The following is a 14,777-nucleotide window of genomic DNA, read 5'->3' as shown; positions in this document are numbered from 1 at the left end:
CGCTGGCCCTGGGTGCGAGCTGCTGCTTGGTGCAGGAGCAGCTCCCCATGGTCCAGCCACAGCATGTGGGACCCGAGATGTCTTGGGAAGGGAGCAAGAACTCGGCTGGAGCAGAGGTGGCTGCCTCCATCCTCAGGGAAGCCCCCACCGTGTTTCCAGCAGCTGGTGGGCGATGGGTCCCCAATGCAGAAGAGTTGCCAGGGCTGTTGCCTGCAGCTACAGGTGGACCAGTCGTGCCGGTGAGTGGCATGTCCCCATGGCAGGGACCGGTCTCTTTGAAAGCGGTGCCAGTGCCGGACACGTGGTTTCACCGTCCCCCCACAGCAGCGGCTGGGGGCACGTGGGTGACCGTGATGCCCAGCCTCTAAACGTTGAAAGGTCAGGGAAGCAAGGAAACCAGCTCCCCCCCAACCCGTACAATCTCCTGTCCCCCAGGAATCTGGACCTTCCCAGTTTCCCCAGTCCACAGCCAGCTTCAGCGCTGCAGTCCCGCCCCCAGGGGCCCACAGACCTGGGATCACCCCCCAGGATCCCCTTGCGCTGCCATGGCATCGCTGCCCGGCTCCCCTCGACAGCTCCAGCATGGGAGCTGGCTGGCAGCTGCCAGAGCAGCCACGTTACAAACCCAGGGCCAAAAAAATGGGAGAAAAATGGTGGTGGCAGCGATGACGCATCTGATTGGAAATGGTTAATTACTGGGGGGAGGCTTGTGGTACTGCTACTGCCTTTGCTTGCTGCGAAGCTGACAAAGCCCCAGCGTGGGACCGCTGGTAATGGCTCTCATTAAAAGCCATCAGAGCAGGAGGTTGAAACCACATCCATTTTCCCTAAGCGCTTTCAGAAGGGGAAAATGATGCTCCGGCCCCTGCTATTAGGGGTGCGCTGTGTTCCTCAGGCTGAGAAAGGCAGGGCTCGTTTCCCTGTCCCCAGAAACACAGACACCCCCATTTCTCACGCAGCCTCCTCATCTCCTTTGCCCTTTTCAGCACCCCATCCCCAGGACAGCCGCACACCAAAGGACCGCCCAGCTCCTCTCTGGCTCGTTTCTCTTGCGAGCTTTGTTTGGTGGGTGTATTTTGCATTTGCTTTTTTTTTGCTATTCACAGGGAAAAAAGGGAGGTCACGAACCCGTGGGCAGACGTCAGGGCAGGACTGACAAGCCCGGGAGAAGGGGCGATGCCGCCCGCCCCGGCAAGGTCCTTAGAGGTTGGCAAAACTGGGGCGAGGAGGGTTTTGCTCCATGGTGCGGGTTCTGCCCATCCCTTCCTCTCACTGCCCGGTCTGGCAAGATGGCTGCTGCACCGTCCTGCTACACCGTCCCGCTGCTCCATCCCTCCGCTCCATCCCGCTGCTCCATCCCTCCGCTCCATCCCTCCGCTCCATCCCGCTGCTCCATCCCGCCTGGCCCGGCCACCGCACCGGTCACGTCTGCTGCGGCAGGTGGCAGGTCTCGCCGATGGCAATGACCACGTCCTGGGACCGGCGGTCCCGGTGCTGCAGCACCTCGGGCATCTCACTCATCTCGTTGACGCTGTTGCTGATGCAGTTGACGTCACTCTTGTTGCTGTTGTCATCCGGGTTGGGGCCGAAGATCCAGTCTGGAGGAGGGAAAAGCACAAAACGAGCCCTTGGTTACCTCCGGCTGGCCCCGCAGTCAACGCTGGCTGGGAAATCGCTGCCCCCCGCTACATCCTACCCCTCGCTTTGGGGTCCCAGGAGGGTCCCTCGCCCTCCCCTGCCCCTTCAGCCCCCTCTGCTCCCATGGTACTGGGGTCTCTGCGCTTCCCAGCTCTGGGCTGGTTTTCAGGCTGCTGGTTTCTGGAAGCCCTCCTGGCTTAGGCAAATGAAGTCACCCTGCTAATCCCAAAAATGAAAATGAAGCGTCTCTGAAGTGAAGTGCGCATCTGGGCTCACCAGCACGGGAAAGCAGTTATTTCCTACAGCAGGTTTTTGCTGCCAGAAACGGAGGGGACAATTAAATAACTGTGTGACATCCAAATGGGGTTGGAGGCATGGCCGGGGACACGGCTTATCTGCCATGGGAGTGTACCACAGCCACGCCAGGGCTTCAAACCCTCCATGGGCTGCTTCGGGGCTGCGCTGCTGGCAGGTCACCGGAGCTCCAGGACATGGCTCTGAGCTGATCTGGCCACTCTCACAACCCTGGGGGTGACCGATCCCCCTCCAAAATACAGTGGTTGCTGCTGGATGGCGGTGTGACCGAGATGTCCCCAGCAGCACAAGGGGCTGCAGCTCAGCGGAGGCAGGTGCTGCCACTTCCCAAATACATATATTTTTTTAAAATTTGACTGTTGGTGTGGTGAGAGGCCATGTCCAGCCGCCATGGGGAGGCACCAGCAATGGGGAAACCAAAGCTGGGGAAACCCAGATGAGGGGAGAGGAGCCCCTAGGGCCAGGCAGAACCTGACAGTGGTGGGCAGTGGAGCACCAGGACCCCTCTGCTTCAGCCCTGCTCCCAAAATAAAGTGGCGATGGCTGTCGGGAGGCAGACAAAAGGACCGGCCTGGTTTAGTAGTTTCTGAGGGATTCTGCTTATTCACCAACGGATTGCTCTCGAGAAATAACATTTCTCTCTTTCGTGGCATGGGGTGTTTCAGAGGCTTTTCTGTCCCTGAGGAGGATTTCAGTTGCAGCTCTTTGGTGGAGGAGGCAGGCTGCCTGGTGGAGCAGGGACAGAGAAACGCAATCACAGCGAGATGTTGGCTTCTTTGTGGGCTGCGGAAAAAAGTTTTGCAGCAAAACCGAGGCAAATTGTGGCAAATACAAGGGTGGGATCCCAGGGATGAAAGGAGATGAAGGTCTCATTTCTTGGGTCACCAGTGGTGAGGAGGAGAGATTGGAAAGACCTGTGGTCTTCCCTGTGCTTGGTGTGTGCACCATAGGTCGAATTTTGGGGCTTTTTCAAAAGCCCCAAAGCTTTTCCTTCTTTTTTGAAGAAAACCCAGAAGTTTTGTCATTTTTGCTATGCAATATTTGACTTTATTCTCCAGCCTAAAGCCATTGGGCCATGCCATCCCCAAGGGTGCGGGGCATGGCTTTCGGGGTGATGCTCGTGCTGTGGAGCCAGGGTGGGTGTCCGTCCTCCATGGGCAGGGAGCAGAGGGGCTTGTGGCCCGCTGCCTGGCGTGGGCTGGCTGGATGTGGGTGCAGGCTCCAAGGAGGAGAGAGCTCCCACCACCCTGGGCGCAGGCCAGAGAGTGACTGTCTTTTCCTTGTTTTTCCTTCTTTGTTCACCTCCATCACCGTGCCAGCGGAGTCTGCTGGTTGTGTGATGGGAAGGACAGGAGAAGAACCACCACAGTCCCCACAACTACCGCGGTGCTGGCAAGAGTGATTGGGGAACTCAGCAAAGACATGGTCCAAAGGCTTTTGGGGAGCCCCAGTCCCAACCAGGACATTTAGCTTTCACTTGCGTGGTCCACAGCCCCCACCAGATCCTGGGCTCCCCATCACAACCCTTCCCCGAGGAAATCAGCCAAGCTCAGGAGGCTCATTTAGGTCTTTTTTCCTTTATAGCCTCCATTTTGCTTGGATTTACTGGATTTAGACCAAAGCCAAACACTCCACCGGCTGCTTCCCAGCCTGGCCCTGCAGCCCGGGCTGGGTCTGTGCTGGCCAGACGACCCCTCCTGCCTCCAAGACCTCCCAGGCTTGTGCCAGCCCCCGTGCAGCCGCTTGGCGTGAGGAGGATCCGGAAGGCAATAACAAGATTTCCTCCTACAAATACTATTAAAGATCTCGGCTTGTTTTTCTTGACGTCAGCGGTAAAACTCCAGTGGGAGCAGGGGCTGGTCCGGCAGGGAACAAGGGGAATAACCTGTAGAAAAAGAAGTGACAGGTCCCCAAATATCCCGGGGGCCATTGGGTGAGGGTTGTAACGGGAAGCAAAGACCACGGCTTTGCATACCTGTGAGCAAGGGGAGGTGGCATTTGGTGGCCAAGCAATGAACCCTTGGGGACATCTGCAGGCAGCAGAAGAAGCAAGAGCTGGGCATGGCACCATGACAAAGGCAGAAACACAGAGGATGGGTGTTTCGGGAGAGGGCCGGGGGGGCTCAGCAAAAGCCATTTCCATTCCATCGTCACCAAAGGGGACGTGGCTGGCCGGGGCGCCCGGGGAAGGCAGCTTGCGTGAGGCTGCCGCAGTCTAATTCCTGGGTAAGTGCGGGCTGGATTGTACGCGTTAATCCGAACCTCTGCTTCCCTGGGAATTATTTCTGGAGCCTGCTGGATCTAATTACCCGGTAATCTGCAGGAAGATGTAATTAGGCTGTCATTAGAGGGTATTTACTGCGATGCCTTTATGATTTGACTGTGTAAGTAAGGAGTGAAGTAATTACACAATTACACGTTATTTGTGGCCATTTATGGCCTGTAACTTCAGCATGTTGCCATGTGCAGAAGAGGGGAGCGAAGCCCCATGGAGCCGGCGGAGGATCTCCTGCCAGCAGGACCCTGGAGAAACAACCATAAAAATGTCAGCGCTCTCATCTCCCCCGCCAGCCGCTGCTGGCCAGCTCTGTCCCAGCTGTGCACGCTCCTCCTCAGCTTCTCCCTCTGGCTCCTTCCCAGCTTGCTCAGTCTGCGGGTGAGAAACTGGGGTCCCCCCAGGTCTCCCATGGGATGTCTGGAGAGGGACGAGGGGGAGAGAGAGGGGACCTGCACATCTTTGGTCCTGATGTGATTAAACCTTGTTCTGATGCAGAAGGACCTTTGCAAGGGATGGGATGCACAATGTCACGTCATGCACAAGCATGTGTTAGAAACCTCGGATAATGAATCCTGCGGGGGGGTGTAATCAGGTGATGGAGGGTGCTGAGGGGCCGGGAGCCGAGGGGCAGTGGTGACTGACCGAAGGCAGCTGAAGCCCGTAGCATAATGACAGGTATTTCTCTCTTCATCCCTTACATCTGGCAGGGGGTCTGCATGAGCAACAGAAAATGGACACAATTGCCACCGAGAGGAAAATGAAATCCTCTTTTGGAGCAAAGTCCACATCCAGGTTCACACAGGCTCCAGCCAGAAGGCAAGCAAAGTTGGGCTGAACGAGGGTGCCCAACGGACATGGGGCACCCAAGGGCAGAGCTGGGGTGAACAGGGGTCCCATGGTGCGCTCTTGGGGCAGGGGCACCCCTGGACCCAGGATGGTCACACTTTGGAAGTAAGGAAAAGCATCGCCTGCTCCTACCCAGCGCCTCCTAACAAGTGCTGCAAAATCAGGGCATGCACATGGGCACGTATGTGAATGCCTCAGATAAAAGAGAGGGACAAAGTGACGTTCTCGGCCAGGTCTGGGGCAGCAGCATCTAACCCAGAGACACCTCTCCCCACTCGCCAGGTGCTGCCAGGGCTCAGCGTGCCTGTGGAGGTCTTGCAGGGTGAAAGTCGAGGTGGAAAGTGCTGAGATGGGGTGAGATCGATATGGAGCGATTGATCCAAAGCAGCTGGGGAGAGGAGATAGGGTAGACTGGGTAAATCAGGAGTTGCGGAATGGCATCTCTCCCTAAATAGCAGAGTGATGTGACACAAAGCGTTCCTTCACCTCCCTGGCTCTGCCTGAGTCTTCGACAGCATCCCTGGAAGCAGGACCCTTGGGATGTACTGTGTTTTTTGGGGCAGAAAAACACTGTTCGGGTCTGCCCAGATTTCAGAGTGTGTTTTACCCCTCCTTGTACCAGCAGCACAAGGCATGGTCCTCGCTCGGAAACCCCTTACAGTGCAGGCAGCGGGGAGCAGCCTCCTGCTGCCTGCATGCAGAGGGGCACAGGGATGCTCTATGTCCAGTATGACCCTGGTAGGGTGGCCTGGTCCCCTGCATTCATCAGTGACAAGGTGGGATGTCCATGAGGCACTTCAGCCACTGGAAAAGAGATGTCCCTGACAGAAAAGCAGAGGGAGGTGGGAGAAAGGGCTGAAATTTAAATGCAACCCAGTGAGACATTCGCACTCCCTGCAGCGATGGAAACAAGCAACGGAAGGGGAAACGTCAGATGAACAAACTCGTGCTCTAGTTTTATTTGCTTTAAATGGAGCTGGGTGTGAAAACAGCTGCTAAAAAAGCCCTTTTCCCTACAGCAGGAGCAGAAGACCTCTTTGAAACAGGTCGTGACCCAGCGATCGCCTTGTACTCTGCAGCAAGGCAGGACCAGCTCTGGCCAAAGCATTCCCGACGGATACAAGTTCAAGGGTATCCCTTATGTGTTTGACACCATGCAGCAGTCACAGCTGGACACCAGCAACACACCGTTATCTGTCATTTGCAGGACAGACTCTGCTTATTCATTAGCAAAATCAGCAGATATCTCCCAGGTTTGTTCTGCTGGAAAATCGCTGTCTGCCTCTGGCAGTAGTAATTTGTTAGCAAGAAGTCCCTTTTTTCCCCCAGATTCACGTCTTTCTAAATTAACTTGCTGTTGGAGCCTGTTCTTCCTCCCCTGTTATGCAGAAATTTCTTAGGTTAGCTGTGCTGGGTGAGTCAAAACTCTCCCGCACCCTGAGCAGCTCAAGCACGCTGCTTTGCTAATGGACAGGTAAGGACACCGTCCCTCTGCAGAGCTGTCAGCGGCATGAAGGGTCTGGTGGGGAAAGGGGTGACAGGGAAAAGGCATTCAATTAATCATCATATTCTCTGAAAAATAGCTTCTCTGCACCAGTATAACCCTGGACCCTTGCATTTGATCCCAGTCCCATCCATAGGGCAGTGTTACTGCTCCGGAGGGCGAGTCTCCGAAAGGTGATGGCTCAGGTGTGGTACGTGGGAGGCAGGGATGCTCCCGGGGGTGGTTAGCTGCTCTCTGCATCCTCCAGCCTTTGTGGTCGCCATGGAGGCAGAGCAAAGATGCCCAGAGGGTGAGGAGCCATGCTTGGTCTCAGCTTGAAGAAGACCAGCAGTTACACAGGAGTAGAAAGGTACTGTCCTTGCCCCAGGGACCTGACGCAGCCCATCACCGGACCACGCGATGGCAGGAATGGAAATGCCGGCACATCGCCGAGGCCAGCCCTGGTCGATCCCCGGCAGCACGTGCTGGGAGCCATCCCACTGCTCGGGCTTTGTGCTTTGAAGGTTTGGCTGTGAAAGCAGCCGTCCGTGGGGCCACCTCTGCCTGCTTTTCGCAGGGCCAGACCACTGTGGCCGCTTGTCCAGTTGACAGCCGCAGCCCGAAGCCGCGGCAATACCAGGTGGATGCAGGGATGGGGCATCTGCCCGTTGTTACAGTAGCTGGAAGTGGGAATTAACCCGATGAAAACCATCCTAGAGCAGCCGCTGCTAGACATCAGCACCCCTGAAACAGCGGCTAAGGAACCCCTAATGCACTCCCATGCACAAAAAGGGAAACTGAGGCAGGGGGGTAGTGTCAGAGGGGGGTTAGCGCTGAGGTGGGGAAACAGAAGGGAACCTGACATGGTTTCTTCTTTTCCCATAACTTTGGGAGGCAATGAATCATCCTCAAAACAGAACTGGAAAAGAAGACGTGAGTCCTCTCTGACAGGCCTGAGATGCTATCTGCAATCCCTGCCATGGGCTGAATTATCCTAGGAGCCCTGCGGTTTTGCGTGGGAGCAATTAAAAGCAGATCCCGAGTCCCTGCAGGATCACCCAGCAGCTATTTTCAGCAACACTACATTTATGCACAGTTTCTTTGTTCAAGGAGATGATTTCCTAAAAGAAGCCTGAAATGTGGCCGGTGGAGATAAGGCTGAAAAATAAAAATACAGCTGGAGGGTCAAAAGAACAAAGAAAAGAAAGACCCCACTCCGAGACTGGCTTAGGGTTTTGAGCAGTCCTGAAGCCATCGACCAGCACAGTCCCGCTGGCGCCGGCGAGCCTGCCCTGCCTTACCCCAGCTGGGCATCTGCCGTGGGCCCATTCCCGAAGGAAAAGTTTCATCAGGGTCTCCTCCGGAGATCAGCAACGCGGAGGAGATCTCGGCTGAACCACGTGACACCGACAAAGGTCTCCCCGCAAAGCATCAGCTCCCATGCAGACCACAGACCCTTCCCGTGTGGTTCCCGTGCAGGCAGCGAGATGCTTTCCTGGGGACCACACGCGCCGCAGTCTCCATGCCAACTGCTTTGTTTCCAGTCAAACTTCCCCCCTCCCCCCCCTTTTTTTCTCTTTTTTTTTGTGTGTTTAAATAAGGGCGATATTCAGCAAACTGCTGGGGACGGGGGAGGGAGGGCGGGCTGATTCCCAAGGATTACGGTAATTAGGCGCTTCGTTCATTGGCGACAGGCTTGTCATTTCCCAAGCCGGCACTTCGCCGCAGCGCCGTCTCCGGCAGCTCTCCAGCGCTCCTGCGTTAAGCTGCTTTCCAAATGCTTCGACCCCATTTGTCTTAACTGGTAGTCTGGTCTGATCCACGCTCACGCAGGAGCCGTCCTCCCGCCGCGGGGGGCTCGCATCCCTCCCCGAGCAGAGGCGCCTGATGAGTTTTGGGAAAGTCGCAAACATGAGACACTGTCAGCTCAGAGCAAGTGGGGAGGGTCCAGAGAGAAATTAAGGTATTTTGGGCTTTCCTTGGCCAGGTCTCTCCAGGAAAGGCTGAACACAGGCTCTTGCAGAGCCCTTTTATCCATACCCAGGTGCTCTGAGGGACAAGGACAGACAGGATCCCCACCCTGGCCGGAGGGGAACTCTGCCATCGCCCTCTCTGACAACACATCTTTCCCTCTCCGCCGACGCAGCCTCCCATTTTCCCCTCCTCCCCACCCCACTGGGCATCGCAGCAGCATTCATCTCCCCCCAGGGATGCTTGGACAAGTTTTAATTGGAATTTTAAGAAGCGGCTGTGAGAGAGGTGTCGGTGTCTCAAACGTTTGGATTTTGCAGGGCGAAGGCACCAGGAAGAGCTCGGCAGCATCCCAACAGCCCCTCTGCCATCCCGAACCGAGCCCAGCGCCCGCTTCTCAGGGTCCCCGTGAGTGCACGGGGCTGGGTGATGCTTTGACTCCCCCAGCCGTGTCCTACAAGCTGTTATTGAGGAGTCAAAATCATCCCTGATGTCTCCGAGTGACTGTTTAAAGTAGCGATTAACTATTCACACTTTAATCTCCCCGAAACAGGCTCCAGCCCTTTGGCGTCTTATTTCCATCCTTCTCTGTATCCTTCTAAATATGATTAGCACAGAAACGCTGATAGCAGAGGTTGGAGCTGCTGCCGAGTATATAAATCCAGGCATTGTGTTAAGGCAGCTAATACAGAGCTTCTTATTTACTATCCCTCGGTCCCTCTGTCCTGTCCCTGAAGTAATTTTATGCAAACTCATTCAAATGAAACCTTCTCTTTAAAGGCTGCTGCTTGGCAGTGTTAACAAACACGGTCTCGTCCGTTCTCCTCTGAGGACTGGCTCATTTTAAGCGTATAAATGGTGTGAAGACTGGCCCGGAGTGCTAAATAGGATGAGCCGGAGCCAGCCTTCGGCACTGAGGGGTGCTGCTGGATTTGGGAAATGTCTTCTCCTCTCTGTCTGGATGGGGCAGAAGCTCACATCTGGATTTCTGATCCTAACTCGGAGAGATGTCACCTCCACCCAGGGCAGGGAGGATGCTCTGCCCTCGGCGAGGGCGTTCAGCTGGGAAAGGGCTTCTTCCGAAGTGGCAGAAAGCGGGCAGACCCCAGGGCTCTCCCTGTGCCTGTCCAGCCCCGGGACAGCCGCGGTGCTGTGAAAGGCTGTGGAATTCCCTTTGCAAAGGGCTTTGCCAGGGAAGGGACACCCCGCTGACCCCGTCCCACGTAGAGGCAAAAGCAAAAGGTGCCCAAGGTCAGTAGGGCAGGAGATAGCATCGCAGGGGCACGGGTGCCTCCGACCGTGGCTTCAGCCTCCCTCCCTGCCCAGGGAGGGCATGACATTTATGTGGATTTTGGCCCTGCTTTGCAGTACCCACCCAAGGGGTGGTTTTGAGCACCCACATCCATGCTTTTCTGCATCAGGGACCCCAGCAATCGGGGGCAGGGGTGTCTGCTCCGCGGGGCACTGCGACTGGACCAGCTCCTGCCTCGGGGGGGTGTCTAACCTGCTCTGACCCGGTCCTTTGAGCATCTCAGGGCAGTGTATATTTTTAGGTGCTGTCCCTGCTGCCTACCTTTGTTGGGAAGGCAACGCTAAATCAGATGAGTGGCAGAGCCAGGAGACGTTACAGCCCCAGCAAGCTGCTGATTAAGTGTTATATTTAACACTTTAAGACAGTATCCGTTCCCTTCCAGCTGGGGTGAAGAAAGGCTCCTCAGCAGCAGCTCCCTGCCGTTTTCCTGGCTGAGCTTCATGTGAGACTTCGAGCACTGCTCCTTGCCAGCAGGTTTGACCCTTCTTGTCCCAAATACCTCCTCCCCAAATATCCGTGCCCTGGATCTGCCAGCCCCTGCCAGGTTGGGACCCCCTGCCCGAGGGTCTTGGCTTGCCCTCCCATCAGCAAGGCATGGGTGCTGCCTGCCCTGCAAGCGGGTCAGAGTTTTGGCTGGTGTGTATCTCCTGTGGCCCAGGAGCAGGGAAATAAAGGGGAATCGTGAATGAACGCGTGGATTTTGCTCCAGATGAGTGTGATCTCCCTCCCGCTGCAGAGACGGAGCCTGCAGGACTTCATCTGTGGCTGGGGTGGGGGCAGGTTTGGAGCAAGGGGTGTGCAAAGGGATTTCAGCCCTGCTCCCCTGCAGAGGACATTGTTCCTCAGAGCTTTCAGGGAAGGTATGCGCATCTGCAGGAGCCAGGAGCTTAAATCCCTCTGTGGATCCCTCCTGGCCCCCCGTCCGTGCTGAAAAACTGCCACCAGCTCCCTGCAGCAGGACGCTGTGCCCCAAAAGGACATGGCGAGCTGGCTGCTGGGGTGTGGGGGCCAAAAGTACCGGGGATTCAGAAGGGAATTAGGCACATCTGCGCTCCCCGGCACCCCCAGCCATACAAATTATGGGGCAAAGAGTAAGAGTACCACTGAGGGCTTGCCGTAAACAGCCAAGCACCTCTGCCTGCCACTTCTGCCTGCCCATGGTGGCCACAGCCAGCAGAGTGTTTGCGCTCTCGTCCCCAATGACAAGGGACCTCGTTCATCAGCAACAGGGTGGAATGAAAGAGCCAGGAAGCCAGTTCTGATAAAAATGCGTACTCTTTGGGCTATCATCTTATAGATTTGTTGCAGCAGCGTCAGAGGCTGTGATGGTTGTGCTAAGTGCTGTACAAGGGAGCCAGACTGCGTTTCCTGGGAGTTTATGGATTCACTGGTGTCTGATGAGGGGTTAAGCTTTTATTTCACAAAGCACTAGTGGGTTGTTATCCTGCGCTCAGGTATCTGTTGCCATGAAACTTTTCATTCTGGAGACCTCTAATCCAAGCTCAGTTGAAACGGGCCAATGGATTTTACAATCGTTCGGCAGCACAGACGTACGCACGAACACATTTCTACACACACACACGCACAAGCATCGTTTCTTTAGGAAAGGGGTTAAATTGAAGGATTTTCTCTGGGAAGCTGATTGACACAGAGTTCACTTTGGAGAACCCAGCACATCGCACTTGTAAACGAGAAAGGGTCAAGGCTTGGTCTAAACCCCACCCAAATCAAAGGAGACACCCCAGCCAGCATCCCCAGGCTTTGCACCGGGCTCTTTTTGACCACATACACACAACGCGTGATGCCCGCACTCACCTATAAAGTCGTGAATGAGGTCCTTGATGAGATGCCCGACGATGGCGTACGCCACTGCTACCACCACCAGGGCTGCCATGAGAAGGTAGAGGACAGCCTTGGGCAGAGGAATGGCGTCTCGAGGAGGGGGTTTGTACTCCTTGTAAAGCTGGTCATTGTCCGAGTACGAGTACTGGAACAAGTGGTCCAGGCCAGCCGTGAAGTTGCTGGAGTTCATGGACTGGCTGTTGGACAGGTAGTTGTCCTGCTCGGGGTCCTGGAGGACACTTACCACCGAGCTAGTGGTGGCTTCCACTTGCTGTACCAAGTTCAGAGTCTTGTTAACGCTGGGGAGGATCTGGGAGAGGAAAGTGCTCCAATCTTTGATGGCACTGATGTTGCAAATAATCATAATTGCAATGAGGAAGGAGATCTCCAAGCCCAAGAGATTTAAAAGGGAGAGAAAGAGGCAAGAATTGCCGTGCTTACACCAAACCATGTACTGCAAATCAGGCAGAGAAGGTCTTGCTGGGGTAGGTTTCTCACTTGCAAATTCTTACGTGATCTGGTAGGGATGCAACTGTGGTACTTCGGTCCTCACTCCTGGAAATGCCCGCAGCAAACCCCTACGGGCATGAAGTTCCTTGGGAAAAAGTAGGTGCTGGAATGATTTTGGCTGATATCATTTTTGTTCCTCAGCTGTCTCTCCCTGATGCTACTCACGGATGAAAACTGCAGAGACAGGATCCTGTAGGTATTTTCAGTCATCTGGAAAAGAAAGATAAATTGCCCTTCTCCAGCTTCTTTTCACAGGTGATGGTCCTTGGAGAGACAGAAATCCCCCCTTTGCTGTCCCCCAGGCTTGGTCTGGGTGATAGCAGGCGCAAGGTGTGCGGTGCCGTGCCGAGACTCTCCCCGTAACGCTGCCCGAAGCGTCCGCAGAGGAGAAACATATATTCAAAACCCACAAAGTTCAGTCGCTCCCAGCGTGTGACGGAGCCGGTGGCATGCAGCTCCCGGCCGTGCCAGCCTGGCTGTCAGCAACTTCTTTTGCCGGCATCTCCTGATCGATTCCTTTAAAAACAAAATCATAGTCAGAGATGACAACCGCGACAACAGTGAGCCCAGCGCCCGGTCTCCGAAGGGCAGCCGAGACGAGGAGCTCTCGGGTTTTACCTTAAGGACTTTTGCAAGAGAACAGATCTGCTCTCCTGATGCTCCGGCTTGTTCTATTCAGCGCCCGGCTCCCTGTCGACCTCCCCGCAAACAGCAACCGATCCGGTGCCGCTGCCTGCCGTCTGCGGGGTGTGCGTGCATGCGTGTGCGTGTGTGTGTGTGTGTACACTCCTCCCCGTCCTCTTCCCCTCCCGGCCCTTCACCCTACAGCCCCGCTCGCTCTTCCCAGCCGCCCCGGCTGCCAGCAGCGAGGGGGATTAGCCGCCGAGAGGTCAGCTCCGCAACTCCCAGGCGTGCTGTGGAGCCGGCGGTGCCCGGTGGGAGCGTAGGCTCAGCCTCCGCCGCTGCTCCCCGGGGAGTTAATCCTTCCGATGCCGAAAGACGTGCCTTGATCCGGCCGCTGGATCTTCCCGGAGAAGTGGAGGGGAAGGTGGGGAGCAGCCGGAGCGTGCGTGGGGGTGCGCGTGGGTACACGCGTGTGCACGGGGGCACAGCCGGCGTGTCCCAGTGGCAGCCTGGGCTCAGGCAGCGCTGGGGACAGGTCTGGCGTCCCCTCGGGGACGAGCCCCCAGCTCCAGCCCGGTCGTGAGCGCTCAGCGCAGGCTTTGCCTGGGAGCTGCGCCGCCGGCAGAGAGAAATCGAATCGCGGGCGCTGCCGGGAGGAGGGCGGACATCATCAATCCCACCGCCGGCATCCCAGGGGAGCAATGCTCCCCCCCCCAGCCTCCGCCCAGCGAAGTTTTGGCATCAGCAGGATGCCTGATTTGCAGAAAGCCCAGAGGATTCGGGGCTGAGCTCCCTCGCCATCTCCCCTCCCTGGTTAGCTGTCTGTGTAAACTGGTAAGTGCCAGCCTGTCCCTGGTCACCTTGATGATGGGTTTAAACTGGTCCGGGTTCCCTACCAACACATCTCCTCATCTGCCTTGGCAATGGGATTTCGCTGGGGTGCTGACCTGGTTTGAAGGCACTGGGACTTATTTAAAGAGGAGGAAGAGGAAATCTTAGAGAGGGGGAAATTGTCTTTCTATATTTGGAGGTGAAAATAAATCACAGCTCCATTTTTCATATCTACATTTTTTTTTTTGCAGCTTCCCCATGTAAGAAACAGCTGTCATGAGGGCAAGGAAATCACCACATTAGGCCTAAATACAGCCAAATGGAGCTTCTGAGAAATAATAGCAAAAGACTAACTTTTTTGTGTGTGTGTTTTACCAGCCGGCAGCAATCCTGCCAGCTTCCTGGGGGTTGGAAGGGTATGGAATAAAATGGCAACATCTCTCCCTTACAATAAAATCCAAGGCTCAGGTAGGTGATGGACAGATTGTACAGCCCAGGAGCAAAGAAAATGTGGAGGAAAAAAGCTTCTCTGCCCCCCTTGGAGTGTGCATGGACAAGGTCACAGTGACGTCTGTCCCCCAGGACCATTTTACAGCCTCCTAAAATTTCTTTTCACAAGTGCGACAGAGCTGTGACTGGTTACAGAAACACATCTGGTAGGTGATGAGCAGCCGTGCAGAGACATGTCCTGCAATGGGACATGTCCTGATGTCCCCCTGCCCCAGCGTCATGATGCCTGGGGTCGTAGCTGCTCTTCTGCCTCTGGAGCATGAAGCTGCAGGGGTGCTTTGAGGACCAGGGCAGGAGTCAGGAGCTAAGGGCAAACAGCTCCTTTCTCAGACTCTTGAGTCCTGCCATGCTAGATTTTATCTTTCCAAGAGTGAAAATGTGGCAAGATTATATTTTTTAAAGAAACTCTTCGATGCAAGGTGAGTTTTGGGCTCCACGCAGGGGTACCACAGTGCAGTCTGGCTTTCCCCACTCTGGAGGCACATCTTTGGCTGAGGTACCCAGGAGGAGAGGATAACCCCCGGGACATGCCCACTGCTCCTTGGGGACTGAAGCTGCTCTGAAGCTGTATTTTCACCGCAGCTGTTTGGTGTTAGCAGTTGCCATGGTACCAGTGC

General features: G+C 55.6%; 1 protein-coding gene across 1 annotated transcript; it reads right to left on the bottom strand.

The window, feature by feature from the left end:
* Positions 1-1,041: 1,041 nt before the first annotated feature.
* LOC142085250 (uncharacterized) lies at positions 1,042-13,458 on the bottom strand. Its single transcript, XM_075157041.1, has 3 exons — positions 12,814-13,458; positions 11,659-12,711; positions 1,042-1,598 (listed from the first exon to the last, which is right to left on the bottom strand). Exons 2-3 carry the CDS (start codon positions 12,134-12,136, stop codon positions 1,423-1,425), a joined length of 654 nt encoding a protein of 217 aa, XP_075013142.1. The 5' UTR covers positions 12,137-12,711; positions 12,814-13,458; the 3' UTR covers positions 1,042-1,422.
* Positions 13,459-14,777: the final 1,319 nt, after the last annotated feature.

Source organism: Calonectris borealis, chromosome 8 (assembly GCF_964195595.1).
Source record: "Calonectris borealis chromosome 8, bCalBor7.hap1.2, whole genome shotgun sequence".
Lineage (NCBI taxonomy): Eukaryota > Metazoa > Chordata > Aves > Procellariiformes > Procellariidae > Calonectris > Calonectris borealis.
Note: the sequence above shows the minus strand (reverse complement) of the source record. Positions and strands in the feature narration are given on the sequence as shown.

Bases quoted from the DNA above. Each gene is read 5' to 3' on its own strand.
- LOC142085250 (XM_075157041.1), bottom strand. From the start codon at position 12,136: ATGGTTTGGTGTAAGCACGGCAATTCTTGCCTCTTTCTCTCCCTTTTA. The intron at 1,599-11,658 runs GTGAGTGCGGGC...TCCCTCCTCCAG, and splicing joins CCTCATTCACGACTTTATAG to ACTGGATCTTCGGCCCCAAC.